This window comes from Aotus nancymaae, unplaced genomic scaffold (genome assembly GCF_030222135.1).
Source record: "Aotus nancymaae isolate 86718 unplaced genomic scaffold, 86718_ANA_hifiasm-v0.15.2.pri h1tg000062l, whole genome shotgun sequence".
In the NCBI taxonomy this organism is placed as follows: Eukaryota; Metazoa; Chordata; class Mammalia; order Primates; family Aotidae; genus Aotus; species Aotus nancymaae.
Window position 1 is genome coordinate 32,494,962 of NW_026988476.1, and position 15,566 is coordinate 32,510,527.

Genomic DNA, 15,566 nt, shown 5'->3' on the forward strand with positions numbered 1-15,566 from the left:
CATACCATGATCCAAACACTGGCCATTAGGCCTCACTTCCAGGATTGAGAATCAAATTTCTTTTTCTTTTCTTTTCTTTTTTTTTTTTTTTGAGACAAAGTCTCATTCTGCTGCTCAGGCTGGAGTGCAGTGGTGTGATCTCAGCTCACTACAACCTCTGCCTTCCAGGATCAAGCAATTCTCCTATCTCAGCCTCCTGAGTAGCTGGGATTACAGGTGCATGCTACCAGGCCTGGCTAATTTTTGTATTTTTAGTAGAGACGTGGTTTCACCAGGTTGGTCAGGCTGGTCTCGAACTCCTGACCTTGTGATCTGCCTGCCTCTGTCTCCCAAAGTGCTGGCATTACAGGCATGAGTCACTGCCCCCAGCCAGGAATCAAATTTCAACATGAGATTTGGATAGGACAAACATTCAAACTACAGAAGTTGATTCTATGAATTTATCACATGAATCTATACATGTGATAAAATTTCATATACCACTCCACCCCACCAAAACATGCAGGTTGAACCTGGTAAAATCAAACTCTGTAGTTGAGTTAATAATATCATACCAACATCAATTTCCCAGTTTTGACAATGTACTATGATTATGTAAGGTATTATCACTGTGGGAAGCTGGATGGAGGTACCATTTTTGTAACTTTGTATGAGTCTTAACTATTTGAAAACAAAACGACCTACAAAACAAAGAAAAATATAAAAAATGCTTAAAGTAATATGTCATGATTACTCATCCTTAACAAATCTTTTCAATTAACAGACCAACTACTATTACATATTGATCAGCCAACAGAGTAATTACTGTGATAATAAAACAGTATTTGTTATGATGAGAACTCACAGACAAAAAGGCAACAACAGACACTGGGGCCCACTTGAGGGTGGAGGGTGGGAGGAAAGAAAGGGGCAGAAAAGATAACTATTGGGTACTAGGCTTAGTACCCGGGTGACGAAATAATCTATATAAGCAACCCCCATGGCACAAGTTTCTCTATATAACAAACTTGCACATGTACCCCCAAACCCAAAACAGAAGTTAAAAATAATAAAAGGACAATATACACCAAATCAGGGGGAAAAACAAAAAACAAACAAGAAAACAAAAAAACCAGTATTGGTTATCTGTAAACATTTTAAGAAAAATGATAAGCTTTAAAGGTATAGTGCATATAAATAAAATTGTCTTTTTAAAATAAAGTAGAGGGAGGCCAGGCACAGTGGCTCACACCTGTAATCCCAGCACTTTGGGAGGCTGAGGAGGGCAGATCACCTGCGGTCAGGAGTTCAAGACCAGCCTGGCCAAGATGGTGAATCCCCATCTCTACTAACAATACAAAAATTAGCCAGGCATGGTGGCACATGCCTGTAATCCTGGCTACTCAGGAGGCTGAGGCAGGAGAATCACTTGAACCTGGGAGGCGGAGGTTGCAGTGAACCGAGATTGCACCATTGCACTCCAGCCTCGGTGACAGAGCAAGACTCCATCTCAAAAAAAAATAATAATAATAATTAAATAATTAAAAAAGCAGAGGAGGCCAGGTGTGGCGGCTCACAACTGTAATTCCAGAACTCTGGGAAGCTGAGGCAGGAAGTTCACCTGAGCCCAGGTGTTTGAGGCTACAATGAGTTTTGATTGCACCATTGCACTCCCACCTGTACAACAGAGCAAGATCCTGTCTCTTTAAATAATAAACATAATAAATTTAAAAAGCAGAGGGAAATATGAGAGGAATAGAAGGAGAGAGGGACTCGATAAAAATTAAAAGTAGATTGGGTTACATTTATAAACTAAACATGAAGGCCTGTCATGGTGGCTATCTGCATTTGCTCCCTAACTCCCAAACAAGTACCCTCAAGATCTGCAGAAAAGAGAAGAAGGAAAAGAAAGAAACCAGTTAATGCAAAATATAGAATGAAGGTTATGTTAAGGACTGCACTGGCTAATATGATAGCCACTTAAAATTAAATGAAATTTATAATTCAGTTCCTGGGCCAGGTGCAGTGGCTCATGCCTATAATCCCAGCACTTCAGGAGGCTGAAGAGGGTGAATCCCTTGAGGTCAGGAGTTCAAGACCAGCCTGGCTAACATGGTGAAACCCTGTCTCTACTAAAAACACAAAAAGAAATTAGCCAGGTATGGTGGCAGGCACCTGTATTCCCAGATACTTGGGAGGCTGAGGCAGGAGAATCCCTTGAACCTGGGAGGCAAAGGTTGCAGTGAGTTGAGATGGCGCTACTGCACTCCAGCTTGGGTGACAGAGTGAGACTCCATCTCAAAAAAATAAAATAAAATTCAGTTCCTTATTTGTTCTGGCAACAATCCAAGTGCTCTATAGCTACATGTATCTAGTGGTTACCATATAAAACAGTACAAATACAAAACATTGCTATCATCATAGTAAGCTCCATTTGTCAGTGCTGCTTGAAGAAGAAAAAGGGCTATGATCAGGAAAGGACGCACAGCATGTTTCTAAGGTAGAAATATGCCGTTTCTTAACCTAGATGGAGGCCAGTGATGTTTGATTATTCTTCCTTGATTTCTTAATATGTTTTTATAGTCTTCTGGAATATATATATAGCAAGACAAAATGAACAAAATCAAAATATAAATTTCTGTAGATAACATGATGGTATACCCAGACAATCTAAACAACCAATTCAAGTTTCCTGGCAATAAATAAAAAATTGTGCATATGAAACAAATCTACAAAGTCAACTTTTGATTTTACATTAGTAGAACAATATGAGAAATTTATTTCAATCATAATCCAAAAAAGTATGAAATTAATTTCATACATTTATTTTTACATTTATTTTTTATTTATATCTATTTTTTATTTTCTATTTATTATTTATTTCATCAAACCAAACTTTAAAGAAGCAGACAGACCCCAAAACAGACAGGAGCTAAGACTAAATAAGACTTGTGAATCCCAGACCAAATCAGTCCATTTACAAAACTGACAGAGTGACATCTATGTTTTATTTTATTGTTAAATTAAGTTTGGCCTAAAACTGCCTCTGTATGTGTTTTACAACTGGCCTAGAGGTTTCTCCATACATAATGATGGTAACCTAACTTGATGTGTAGACTGTAAACTACTTTTATAACAAATAGCCAAGTCTCAACCAACCACAAGCAACCAACTGTCCAAAACAGGTTCAAATAAGGCAAATGCCCTGCTGTAACCAATCCAGCTATTTCTGTACTTCACTTACATTTTCTGTACTCATTTTACTTTTTATATTCATACATGTTATCCAACCATGTGGCAGCGCCAGAGTCACTCTGACGTATTCTCATTCTGGGGGGCCACATGATTCATGAATCATTCTTTGCTCAACTTATCTCTGTTAAATTGTTTGCCTAATGTTTTCTTTTTACAAACCTAAAAGCCCTATCATAAATAGAGGTTGTGGTAAAGGGAACTGGGAGGAAATTCACTGAAGATACAACCTAGAGAATAGCTGGGCAGGAGAGAACTAGGGGGAAAAAGCTACCTGAAAGACCTGACGTCAGAACAATGATCAATCACTGACTTCAGAAACGATTCCATTTTAGAAGCCACAATTTGATTAAATTTGTTAGTCCAGATATTTATGCCCCTAAGATATTGTTATAAAAATAAAGTAACTGGCCTGCAATTAGTGAAGTTCAACAGCTAGATGTGGCCAAGGAAAGTGCAGAAGTGAGCCTTACTGGTACCACTATCACCACAGTGTAATTGTGGTCATACCCAAAGATGCACCTCCCTGAAGAGCAACAACAGAGTCTTAACACTGTGTGTATGGTTGGTGGGGAGGGAGGAGAATGGAATAGATTTCACTACAATGATCCTGTCAGCCACTAAACAAAAAAAAACAAGCACTCGAAGAGGGAGACCAATACCCAGAGTTGCTGTAATATATTACCTAAAATGCCCAGTTTCCAACAAAAAATCATGAGGCATGCAAAGAAACAGGAAAGTATGACCCATACATAGGCAGTAAAACACAGGCAACAGAAACTGCCTGTGAAAGTGACCAGGTATTGGATCTAACAGAAAAAGATTTCAAAGTAGCCATTATAAATATGTTTTCAGAACTAAAGGAGAGCTTGATTAAACAAGTAAAAGAAAATGTGATGACAGTGTCACATCAAATAGAGAATATCAATGAAGAGAACAAAGTGGAAAATTGGGAGTTGAAAAGTACAATAACTGAAATAGAATTATAGTATGTAGAAAGGGTCTCATACTGCAAAAACGACCCCTAATCTCAAAGGGTCAGCATGTGTTCTTACTCTAAGACCACTCTAAAACTCCCTCTAATGTACATTTTTTAAAGCCACAAATTTCAATAATAAAATTTATTGTCATTCTATAATTTAATCATTAAATGTATATGGCACTTCTTAGATAATATCCATTAGGATACATAATTAGCATTATTTTAAAAGTGTGATACTATAAATACCAGGGTAATTATCAAATATTTGATAGTAATATGAAAAATCTTACTGGTCTGACGTCACCACAGGAATTGGTAAATTGTCGAGCCAAGCCAAAATCAAGCATGTAACATTTCCTACATGTACTAGGAAAGCGACCCATAGCGAAGTTCGACTAGAAAAATAAGGAAGAAAAATATACACATTCTTATAATACTTAACCTTTACATTTTATTATTCCTACATTTTAAGCCTTCTTCTAGTTAAGCTCTATATAACACACATGTTCCAAATATACTATTATAGTCAATGACATTTAGTAGGTATTAAAATATGATTTCGTTTTGGGTTCTACTAATGCCTAATATCAGGTAAACTCTGAGCAAAAAAGAATGTAAGTGACTAAGGTTACACACACGACAACATTAACGACTTGGAACTCTAAGTTCTTGAAATTCTAGTCTAAGTTAATGCCTAAATGACAACCCAACCCCTACTTAAAAAAAAATAGAAATTTTAAAGAATTTCCTATAAGCATCATAAAGCTGAATTTCACTAAGTCCAAAGTTAAAATACAATTTATAGAAACATTCAAAACAGACTTAAGAAAAATATACTTTGTATTCTTTCCCTAATGAAAATCAATGTAATATTAAATGACCACAAATGCAAACATGAGTATGTAAGTAAGAGGACTTGTCGAGGTAAAAGCAAAATTGTTACCAAAACTGTCATTTTTTTAAAAAAATTATTCTACTTAGAGAGCTTTCTGATAAAAAACAAACTCTTCCAATCACCATGGTTCTCAAATAATGATGCATAGAAATAGACTGACTCTACAATATCAAATTTAGTTAGCATTTTCACGTAAACTAATTTTAGAAGTCATGTAACAACAGATGGTTATACTTTTCAACTGTACCAACATATGATAAATTTATAGTAAATACAGTATATCAGAAATGGGTCATTTCACCTAATGAATGTTTCAGTGTTTGATTAAACACTGAAAAGGACAGAAAAGCCTATTTCACAGTTATGGAAATGACTATTTCTAAGAAAAAAAGATTAGCAAATAAAAACCCAACTATATTTCCATAGTAGCACTCAGGAGAAAAATAAGGTCTTTCACAGCTGATGATTTCTTATAAATAGAACTTTTGACTTAACAAATACTTCAAGAACACAGTATGAACAACTGAAAGCAACATATATAATTTTTAAACTAATATATATATATATATATATATATATATATATGTAAGAAACCAGGGAATAATGCCAATTTAGGCATAAGGCTAAGTAACTGGCAATGTTAGCACACATAATAATAGTCAAATAGGGTCTCACTATGCTGCCCAGGCTGGAGTGCAGTGGCTATACACAGGAGAGATCATAGCTCACGCTAGCCTCCATCTCCTGCACTCGAGAAATCATCCTGCTTCAGCCGCCTGAGTAGCTGGGATTATGGGCATGTGTTACTGCCCCAGTCTCATTTTTTATTTTCATTGTATGAGAAAAATTCCTGAAAACAAGCTGTAGTTTGTAATTATCACTTAAAAAATTAAGAGTTAAGTTGTATTTTTGCTTCCAGGTCTTACTATAGAAATGAAAATATGACCTTGTATCTAACTACAGCAAATACACAAAGCTACATTTGTAATTTATTGTGTCCCATCATAACATTAAGAGTATCAAACTCATTCTGTGCTCTGGATAGAAAAGGCTCCTACTGGTTTGATGTCTCGGTGCAAGAATCCCACAGAATGAATGCTTTCTATAGACTCCAAAATCTGTCTACCCAGCCGGAGAGTAGTACTGATGGTGAATGTGCCTCGGGACTGGCTACGGCGAAGATCTGCCAGATTACGACCCTGTGGAAATCAAACAAACACTTTCAAATACAGTACTAAAACTATGTTATAAGAGAAGACTGGGAAATCACTCACTTGCCATTGAAAAAGGTTTTCAGTAAAACAGCAATAATTTTTTTTTCTTTTTTTGAGATGGAGTTTTGCTCCTGTTGCCTAGGCTGAAATGCAATGGTGCAATCTCAGCTCACTGCAACCTCTGCCTCCTAGGTTCAAGTGATACTACTGCCACAGCCTCCTGAGTAGCTGGGATTACAGGTGTGCACCACCATGCCCAGCAACTTTTTGTATTTTTAGTAGAGACAGGGTTTCACCACATTGGTCAGGCTGGTCTCGAACTCCTGACTTCAGGTGATCCACCCACCTCGGCCTCCCAAAGTACTGGGATTACAGGTGTGAACTACCACGCCCAGCCAACAGCAATAATTTTACTCAAATTGTGATCCTTTCACTCAACAGATGTCTTAATCATATGAATGTTTCAGATAAGTTTTAGAATAACCAGTTTTTTAGCATATCATATTTCTGATTCATCATGTTTCCCTTTATCTCTGATGTCATAACAAAAAAGTCTTGATTATTTAAAATGTAAGTAATCAAATATGTAATTAATATACACTAAATTTATATTTATTTAAAATATGTGATCAAATATATATAATGCACACACACACACACACACACATACACGGCAGTAATTCCTCATTACTGCCTAATATATATTCTCATACAAGCTACTTAACTTTCCTAAATCACTTTTCTTATAAAAACAAGCTAATAAAATCTACCTCACAGAGCTCTGTGAGGATTAAACAAGATCTATGTAAAGTTTTTTTGTGTGTTTTTAATTTTTTAAAATAGAGATGGAGTCTCACTATGTTGACCAGGCTGGTCTCAAACTCCTTGCCTCAAGTGATTCTCCCATCTTGGCCTCCTGTAATGAAACTGCAGGTGTAAGCCACGGTGCCTGGGCCCATATAAAGTTTTTAGAATACTCTGGTACACAATAGGTACTCAACAAATACTAACTACTGTTATTATGACCAAACATTATATGACAAACATTTAATTTACTTGTAGAAGTATAAAAAAGCAATGAATACATCCAGCTTCTGCCATTCATTATTGCATTGATGCCTCACAGTACCCTAAACAGAAGTTGTTCCTGTGCCTGTTTTACAGATAAGAAAACTGAGACTTAAAGAGGTTAAATAATGTTAACCTGTTAATGTAAAGCTGTTTTTCAAATCTAACTCTGTCTGACTTTAAAGTGTTCTTTTACAGTCCTCCTTCACAGAGCTTTTCTACAGGCTTTTTTGTGATGCTGCTCCACCAAAGTTCCTTGTTGCTTAGGCAACAAACCAGTAGTCTGAAAAGGAGAGCAGAAAAGAGCAGGACCATGGCCTTACAGTACCACCTCCCAAAGAAAAGACTGGCTCTCCGATCACAAGGGGATTTAAACATCCCAATCTCTCTATTCCCCAAATTTTATAATATATGTTTAGGGGTACCATGCCACTAATACCATCACTTCATCTAAAGATAACTGATTCACTTTTGAAAAGTAATAAATTCTTAGATTAATATCATTCAAAATAAAATACAAAGTATTCCTCAAGTAACCTAACAGTTTAAAAATTGCAGTAAAGTCAGGATCCTTTCATATTTCATATCTTCTTTTTTAAATACAGCTTTCTCAGAATACAAATTAGTTGGGATTTATCTTAGTTATTATTTTTAATGGTGAGGAAATTTGTTGTTCCCGCACTCCTAGCAAATGTAAAATAAGTAGCCATCTACAACAGTGAATTGTATAACCATGTGAGAGTACCTAATAACTTTTATTAGTATTCCAATAGTTTTTTTCTTCAAAAATCCAAATTTTGATTGCTAAAAATATACCTAAGATAATATTGAAACTTTATTTGTAAACGGCTTTCACCACAAAAACTTTCAAAAGGAAATCAATTAAATTTGATTTATGACATTATTAGTACTTTAAAAGATTTAAATATTTTAAAATATAAGCCTAACATATCAACTCACAAAATCAGAGAAGGTAAATACAAGACTGATAAGAGTATGGGGTAAAGTGTTATTAACATGGTAAAAACATGCAAGTACCCACTAAATTATACTTTAAAGTAAATACTACCAATGAATTATTATTTGTTACACAGAAATATCGTAAACAATCTATGGTTATACATGGTTTTACTTTATCCACGGTTTTACTTTACTGGTTCCAGTTACCCACAGTCAACCATGGTCTGAAAATATTAAATGGAAAATGCCAGAAATAAACAGTTAATAAGTTTTACATTACAGGCCATTCTGAGTAGTGTGATGAAATCTCACACCAACCTGCTCCATCAGGCCCAGGACACAAATCATCCCTTTAGTCCAGCATATACACATGTTGTTACCTGCCCATTAATCACTTAGTGGCCCAATCAGTTACCAGATGTCCAGGGTTCAGTATGATCTGTGGTTTTAGGCATCTACTTGGAGCCTTAAAAAGTATCTCCTCAGATAAGGGGGTACTATTATAAATACATCAATAAATGAATAGTTACATAAATAATGGTACAGTCATCTTACTGACTGTCAATCAAAAAATGAAGAATCAAGAACTTAGGAACACAAAGAAGAAACATCAAACACTGGTGTCTACTGGAGGGGGAGGGTGGAAGGAGGGAGAAGAGCAGAAAAGATAACTATTGGGTACTGAGCTTAACACCTGGGTGACATAACATTATGTACAAAAAACACCCATGACACATGTTTATCTAGATAACAAACCTTCACATATATCCTCAAACCAAAAATAAAAAATTTTTAATAAAATATGTCAAAAGCCACCATAATTTGTTTAAAAAAGGAAGAAGAATATATATAGTAATGTGAAATGAATAAAAGAAGTTCATTTCTCTATAAATTTACAATATCTCAATAAAAATGCAAATGAGTTTCTAAATTGAAGATATGAAACATACCCAAAAGGAGACAAAATAATATAATGAACCTTCATGTATGTACTAGTCACCCAGAATTAACAATTATCAATTCATGACCAATCTTGTTTCATCTACTATTCACCTCCCCATCCATATCCTCTCCCCTCCCACCCACACATACTGAATTATTTTCATGTAAATTCTAATCATACAATTTCATCTATATATATTAAGTGTAGGCCCGGTGTGGTGGCTCACATCTATAATCCCAACACTTTGGGAATCCAAGGCAGGAGGATCACTTGACCCCAGGAGTTCAAGACCAGCCTGGGCAACATACTGAGACCTCATCTAAACAAAGTATTAAAAAATTAGCTGGGCATGGTGGCACACACTTGTAGTTCCAGCTACTCAGGAAGGTGAGGTGAGAGGGTCACTTGATCCCAGGAGGTAGAGGCCACCACTGTGCTCCAGCCAGGACAAGACCTCATCTCTCACATACACACACACACACACACACACACACACACACACACAAAAGTGTATAAAAGGAAAGAGATAAAAATATAAGAAGTTATTAGCAATTATATCATTGTAGATTTGAATTAGAAACATCAATATGAACCATGGCATACTGTCTCATTCTTTTTAAATGTATTTCTTAAATCCATCCACTTGAAAAGAATTAAAAATGACCAACGCAATTTCAACAGACACCCACATCATCTAGACTTTGGTCTCTAAACATCATTTCCCATTACAATGAACCAAGGTTTAATGGAGAAATGAATGGGTGATTTCAGATCTGAAGTATAAAACATACAGAATGAACCTGGTACATAGTGTTGCACCAAAAAATAAGAATGCTATCAAAGACTGCTGCAGCCTAGTCCTAACAAAATGAATCCAGATCCAACTTGAAGGAGGCCTTTGTAGCAAAAGATGAGATAATTTTAATATTTAAAAAACTGTAGGCCAGACAAAGTGGCTCATGCCTGTAGTTCCAGCACTTTGGGAGGCCAAGGTGAGTGGATCACTTGAGGCTAAGAGTTCAAGACTAGCCTGGCCAACATAGAGAAACCTCATCTCTACCAAAAATACAAAAATTAGCCAGGTATGGTGGTGTACGCCTGTAATCCCAGCTACTCGGGAGGCTGAGGCAGAAGAATTGCTTGAACCCACTACGTGGAGGTTGTAGTGAGCCAAGATCATACCACTGCACTCCAGCCTGGGCAACAGAGTGAGATTCTGTCTCAAAAAAAAGAAAACTGCAATAATTGAAAGATATCAAACATGTTAAATCCATGAACTTATGGATTTATTATATAGTTATATATTTATTATATGTTTATATTAGAGAACCAATTCATTATTCTAAAAGCTGATAAAATATTCAAGTTGTAGTCCTAGCTTTCCTATATAAAATATACTTGACGACAACCTAATAGTGAATACAGGGCTTTTAAAGAAGAATTCTAGCTAATAAAAGAAGGAAAAAAATGATAGAACACTGTATTTGCAACCCCCATTAAAATAATGGATGATGATTACAAATGGGTTGTAAAACCATTAGGAGAAAAACCATTGGTAACTTTAAAATGGATGGACCAGGCTGACAATGCCTGCACCCACTGACCAATCTTAACATCACTAAAAGGGAGACAACCAGATACTGCCTCCTGATGTGATGCAAGAGGAAGCATACAACCCACCTCTAAAGTATCCTGACAAAGTAAAACAAAACTGGAATCTTATATCATCATCAATTTATAGAAAATACAGGTGACAGAAATACATATTAAAGACGACAGGGAAAAAACCAGCAAAATCCAGAATATGGTAACTTGTACATATCAAATTCCTCCATTTTTATCAATAACAACAAACACAACAAAAAGAAAATTGCAAGAAAATAAAACACAGAAGGAGAGCCAATAGATTAAAAGAGGCTTAAGAGATAAGCAATGTGTGAACCCTATTTGGAACCCAATTCAAATAAACCAAATGTAAAAAAAAAAAAAAAAAAGTTATTAAAGAGATGGACAATCAAGGAAATCTGAAGACTGGTTTGATATTTACGCTATTACTAAGGAATTATTATTAGGTATTGTGGTTAACTTAAGAGAAAAAAAGAGTTCTGGTCTCCTAGAAATGTATATATAAATAAAATATGCCTTGGATTAGCTACAATTTCGGGAGGGATAGGAGAAAGAGAAAATACCTGAAACAAGATTAGCCATACACTGATAGTTGTTGAAGCTGGGTAATGAGTAGACAGGTGCAAATTATACTATTTTCTCTACTTTGTGCATGTTTAATTTTTCCCATAATAGAAAGTTTTTAAAAGGTACTAATAGAAAGTTTTTAAAAGGTGTTAGGCAATCTAGATCTACAGTTGTACTGGCTATAGAACTTGAAAACATGTTTTGTACCTCTGTAGTTGATGTACTTATCACAATATATCACCCTTTGGTTATACTAAAGATGCTCATATAAAGCTTCAAAGGTGACAAAATATTATATGAGACCTGGCCAAGGTCTTGCAAGGGGAATTGAGAAAAAAAAAAAAAACATGTACAACTGCTTGAGGTCCGCAAGATTTTAAAAATCGTTTTAATGGCAAATAGTTAGAATTTCTACTACAGAGATAGGGTCGTTCCTTAAAAATTTTTAAGGCAGATATTATGTAACTGAATCAGCAGGAGGAAAAGAACAAGTTTAACTTATGAATAATGAATTTACAGTTTTTAGAAAAAATTAGGACTATCTGTGGGAAGCTGAATACATGGAGGAGACCCAGTAGTTATCTCCCATATGTCAAATAAGAGAAAATATGCTCTACCGATTATACCATCTTTAGCCTAGTCCCAAATCAAGTCAACCAGAAACTGTACAGATGGGAGTTTAAATGGGTTAACTTTCTTATGAAAGGAAAAAAATAAAAGCATGCAATTCAAATGGAAAGGTTCTTAGACAAGTCCATAAGAACTTGCCAAAGGCTACAAAGGCCATCATTGCTTAATATACACCAGTCTCTTAGGTTTCCCAGTACTAGGAGCTTTCCCATTTACAGAAAGTCAGATTTAGGTAAGTACAAGAATGAAAATGAGTATATGCTAAGGCTGAGAGAGACTCCACAGACAAAAGAAAAAACCTGCTTTCTATAATTCTCCAGTCAGTAGTAACCTGAGACAAAATGAACAGTTTTCTCCTATTACTGCCTAAAGAATACTGGCTTCAAGCTTCCACCAAGGTTTAACACCCATCAAGTAACTTAGTACCAGATAAATCACAAACCTCGAGACTCAGCCTCTCCACGTGCAAACAAGAATAAAACTTGTTCTCTCCTCCTCATGGGGGTATAGTGAGGATCAAAAGAGATGTATGATAAATCCAGATGAAAACTATAAAATGTCACACAAAAAGTTATATTATTACTAGCCAAAATGAGAGAAAGCAGGATCCAAATTAATTACCTAAAAGGGTTCAGAGGCTGGGTGTGGTGGTTCACATCTGTAAACCCAGGACTTTTGGCCAAGGTGGGTGGATCGCCTGAGGTCAAGATTTTGAGACCAGCCTGGCCAGCATGGTGAAACCCCATCTTTACTAAAAAAACAAAAATTAGCTGGGCATGGTGGGGCACACCTCCAGACTGGGTGACAGAACAAGACTCTGTCTCAAAAAAAAAAAAAAAAAGAAAAGAAAAGAAAGAAACAGACACCCAAAACAAAGTTTGCTTAAGATGAAAAGAAATACTGAGAATTCTAGATCTAGGCAGCAAGATCAAGATGAAATATGGCTTCTAAGCTCTGAGGGTGACTAAAGTTCAGGGGTGTGTGTGTGTGTGTGTGTGTGTGTTATGTGTGTGTTCAGGGGCAGAGGTAATGTCAGAGAAAACAAAATGGTTTCCCTCTTCTCCCCACTGTAGCCATTATTCCAATATTCCTGTTCTGAATTTCTTTCCTCTACTCTCTCGACCTAACTCCACTGCCATCTAAAGAACAGGAAACAGGCTGCAGTGGCTCACGCCTATAGTCCCAACACTTTGGGAGGCCAAGGCAAGCAGAATGCCTGAGATCAAGAGTTTGAGACCAGCCTGGCCAACATGACCAAACCCCATCTCTACTAAAAATACAAAAATTAGCCAGGCATGGTGGGGCACACCTGTAATCCCAGCTACTCAGGAGGCTGAGGCAGAGAATCACTTGAACCTGGGAGGGGGGGGTTACAGTGAGCCAAGATTGCACAACTACACTCCAGCCTGGGTGACAGAACAAGACTCCATCTAAAAAAAAAAAAAAAAAAAAAAAAAGAATAGGAAACAGAGTTATGTTACTGATGAAAAAAAGAAAAAAGAATGGCATTTCTCCTCTATCTTAACTACTGCTTAAAGTTTCAAGTAGTCAAGACTGGTACTTGCTATAGTTTTTCCTTTTTTATTTATTTATTTATTTATTTTTGTGTGTGTGCATGTGTGTGTGCGTGTGCGTGCGCGTGTGCACATGTGTGTGTGTGCATGTGTGCGTGCGTGTGCGCGTGTGTGTATGTGTGCATGCGTGTATGTGTGCATGTGCGTGCATGTGTGGTCCACTGAGGAGTGATTTACTTCCAATTATGTAGTCACTTTTGGAATAGGTGTGAGGTGGTAATGTATGTTTTGTGTATTTGAAGTGGAGAGTTCTATAAATGTTTATTAAGTTTACTTGTTCCGGGTCTGAGTTCAAGTCCTGGATGTCCTTGTTAATTTTCTGTCTCGTTGATCTATAAAATCGTTAGCTCTTCTTGTTACATTGATCTTTTGCCATTATGTAATGTCCTTCTTTGCCTCTTTTGCTCTTTGTTGCTTTAAAGTCTACTTTATCAGAGGCGAGAATTGCATCTCCTGCTTTTTATTTATTTGTTTATTTTTACTCTCTGATTGGCTGATAAATCTTCCTCCTTCTCTTTGTTTTGAGTCTTTGTGTATCGTTGCATGTGAGATGGGTCTGGATGCAGCATACCAATGGGTTTTGGCTTTTTATCCAATTAGAATGTATATAACTTTAATACTGGCATTTGATGGTAGCTGGCTGTTTTGCCCATTAGTTAGTGTAAATTTTTCGTTGTTAATGTTCTTTTCTTTTTGATATATTTTTGGAAAGGCTGATATTGGTTGTTCCTTTATATGTATAGTGCTTCTTTCAGAAGCTCTTGTAAAGCAGGCCTGGTGGTGGTGAACTCTCTAAGTACTTGTTTGTTCGCAAAGGATTTAATTTTTCCTTCGATTATAAAGCTTAGTTTGGCTGGATAGGAAATTCTGGGTTGAAAGTTCTTTTCTTTAAGGATGTTAAATATTGGTCCCCACTCTTTTCTGGCTTGTAGGGTTTCTGCTGAGAGATCTGCTGTAAGTCTGATAGGTTTCCCTTTATGGGTAACCTGACCTTTCTCTCTGGCTGCCCTTAGTATTTTCTCCTTCATTTCAACCCTAATAAATCTGGCAATTATGTGCCTTGGGGTTGGTCTTCTTGAAGAATATCTTTGTGGTGTTCTCTGTATTACCTGGAGTTGAATATTACCCTGCCTCGCCAGGTTGGGAAAGTTTTCCTGAATGATATCCTGAAGAGTATTTTCCAACTTGGATTCATTCTCTTCATCACATTCAGGTACACCTATCAAACGTAAATTAGGTCTTTTCACATAGTCCCATATTTCCTGGAGACTTTACTCATTCCTTTTCATCCTTTTTTCTCCAATCTTGTCTTCTCGTTTCATTTCACTGAGCTGGTTCTCGACTTCTGATATCCTTTCTTCTACTTGATCAATTCGACTGTTTAAACTTGTGCATGCTTCGCGAAGTTCTCGTGTTGTGTTTTTCAGCTCCATCAATTCACTTATATTCCTCTCTAAATTGTCCATTCTCGTTAACATTTCGTCAAACCTTTTTTCAAGGTTCTTAGTTTCTTTGCATTGGGTTAGAACAAGTTCTTTTAATTCACAGAAGTTTCTTATCACCCACGTTTTGAAGCCTGCTTCTGTTATTCGAACACACTCATAATCTATTAAGCCTTGTTCCGTTACTGATGACTAACTGTGATCCCCTGTGGAGGGAGAGGCATTCTGATTTTGAGTATTCTCTGCCTTTTTACGCTGATTTCTTCCTTTCATTATATATTTATCCGTCTGTTGTCTTTGTAATTACCGACTTTCTAACTAGGTCTCTGAGCAGACGTCCAACTTGTTGATTCCCAGCGCCGACATCTGAGCAATCCACTGCGCCGGCCAAAATAGTGGTGTTAAGATTGATGATGCTTTTCTGCCCGGGAATC

At 36.4% G+C, this 15,566-nt stretch overlaps 1 protein-coding gene across 5 annotated transcripts in view; it reads right to left on the minus strand.

Moving 5' to 3' along the window:
• Positions 1 to 15,566, minus strand: part of TTBK2 (tau tubulin kinase 2) — a 159,293-nt gene that overhangs the window by 62,665 nt on the left and 81,062 nt on the right. For 3 of the 5 annotated variants that reach the window (XM_012442310.2, XM_064365957.1, XM_012442311.2), the window contains 2 exons: positions 6,167 to 6,307; positions 4,504 to 4,608 (listed from right to left, as the gene is read on the minus strand). The exons of the other annotated variants lie outside the window; for them this stretch is intronic. In XM_012442310.2, coding sequence (XP_012297733.1) covers positions 4,504 to 4,608; positions 6,167 to 6,307 — 246 coding nt within the window. The remainder of the gene's footprint in view (positions 1 to 4,503; positions 4,609 to 6,166; positions 6,308 to 15,566) is intronic. 5 annotated transcript variants of the gene reach the window in all.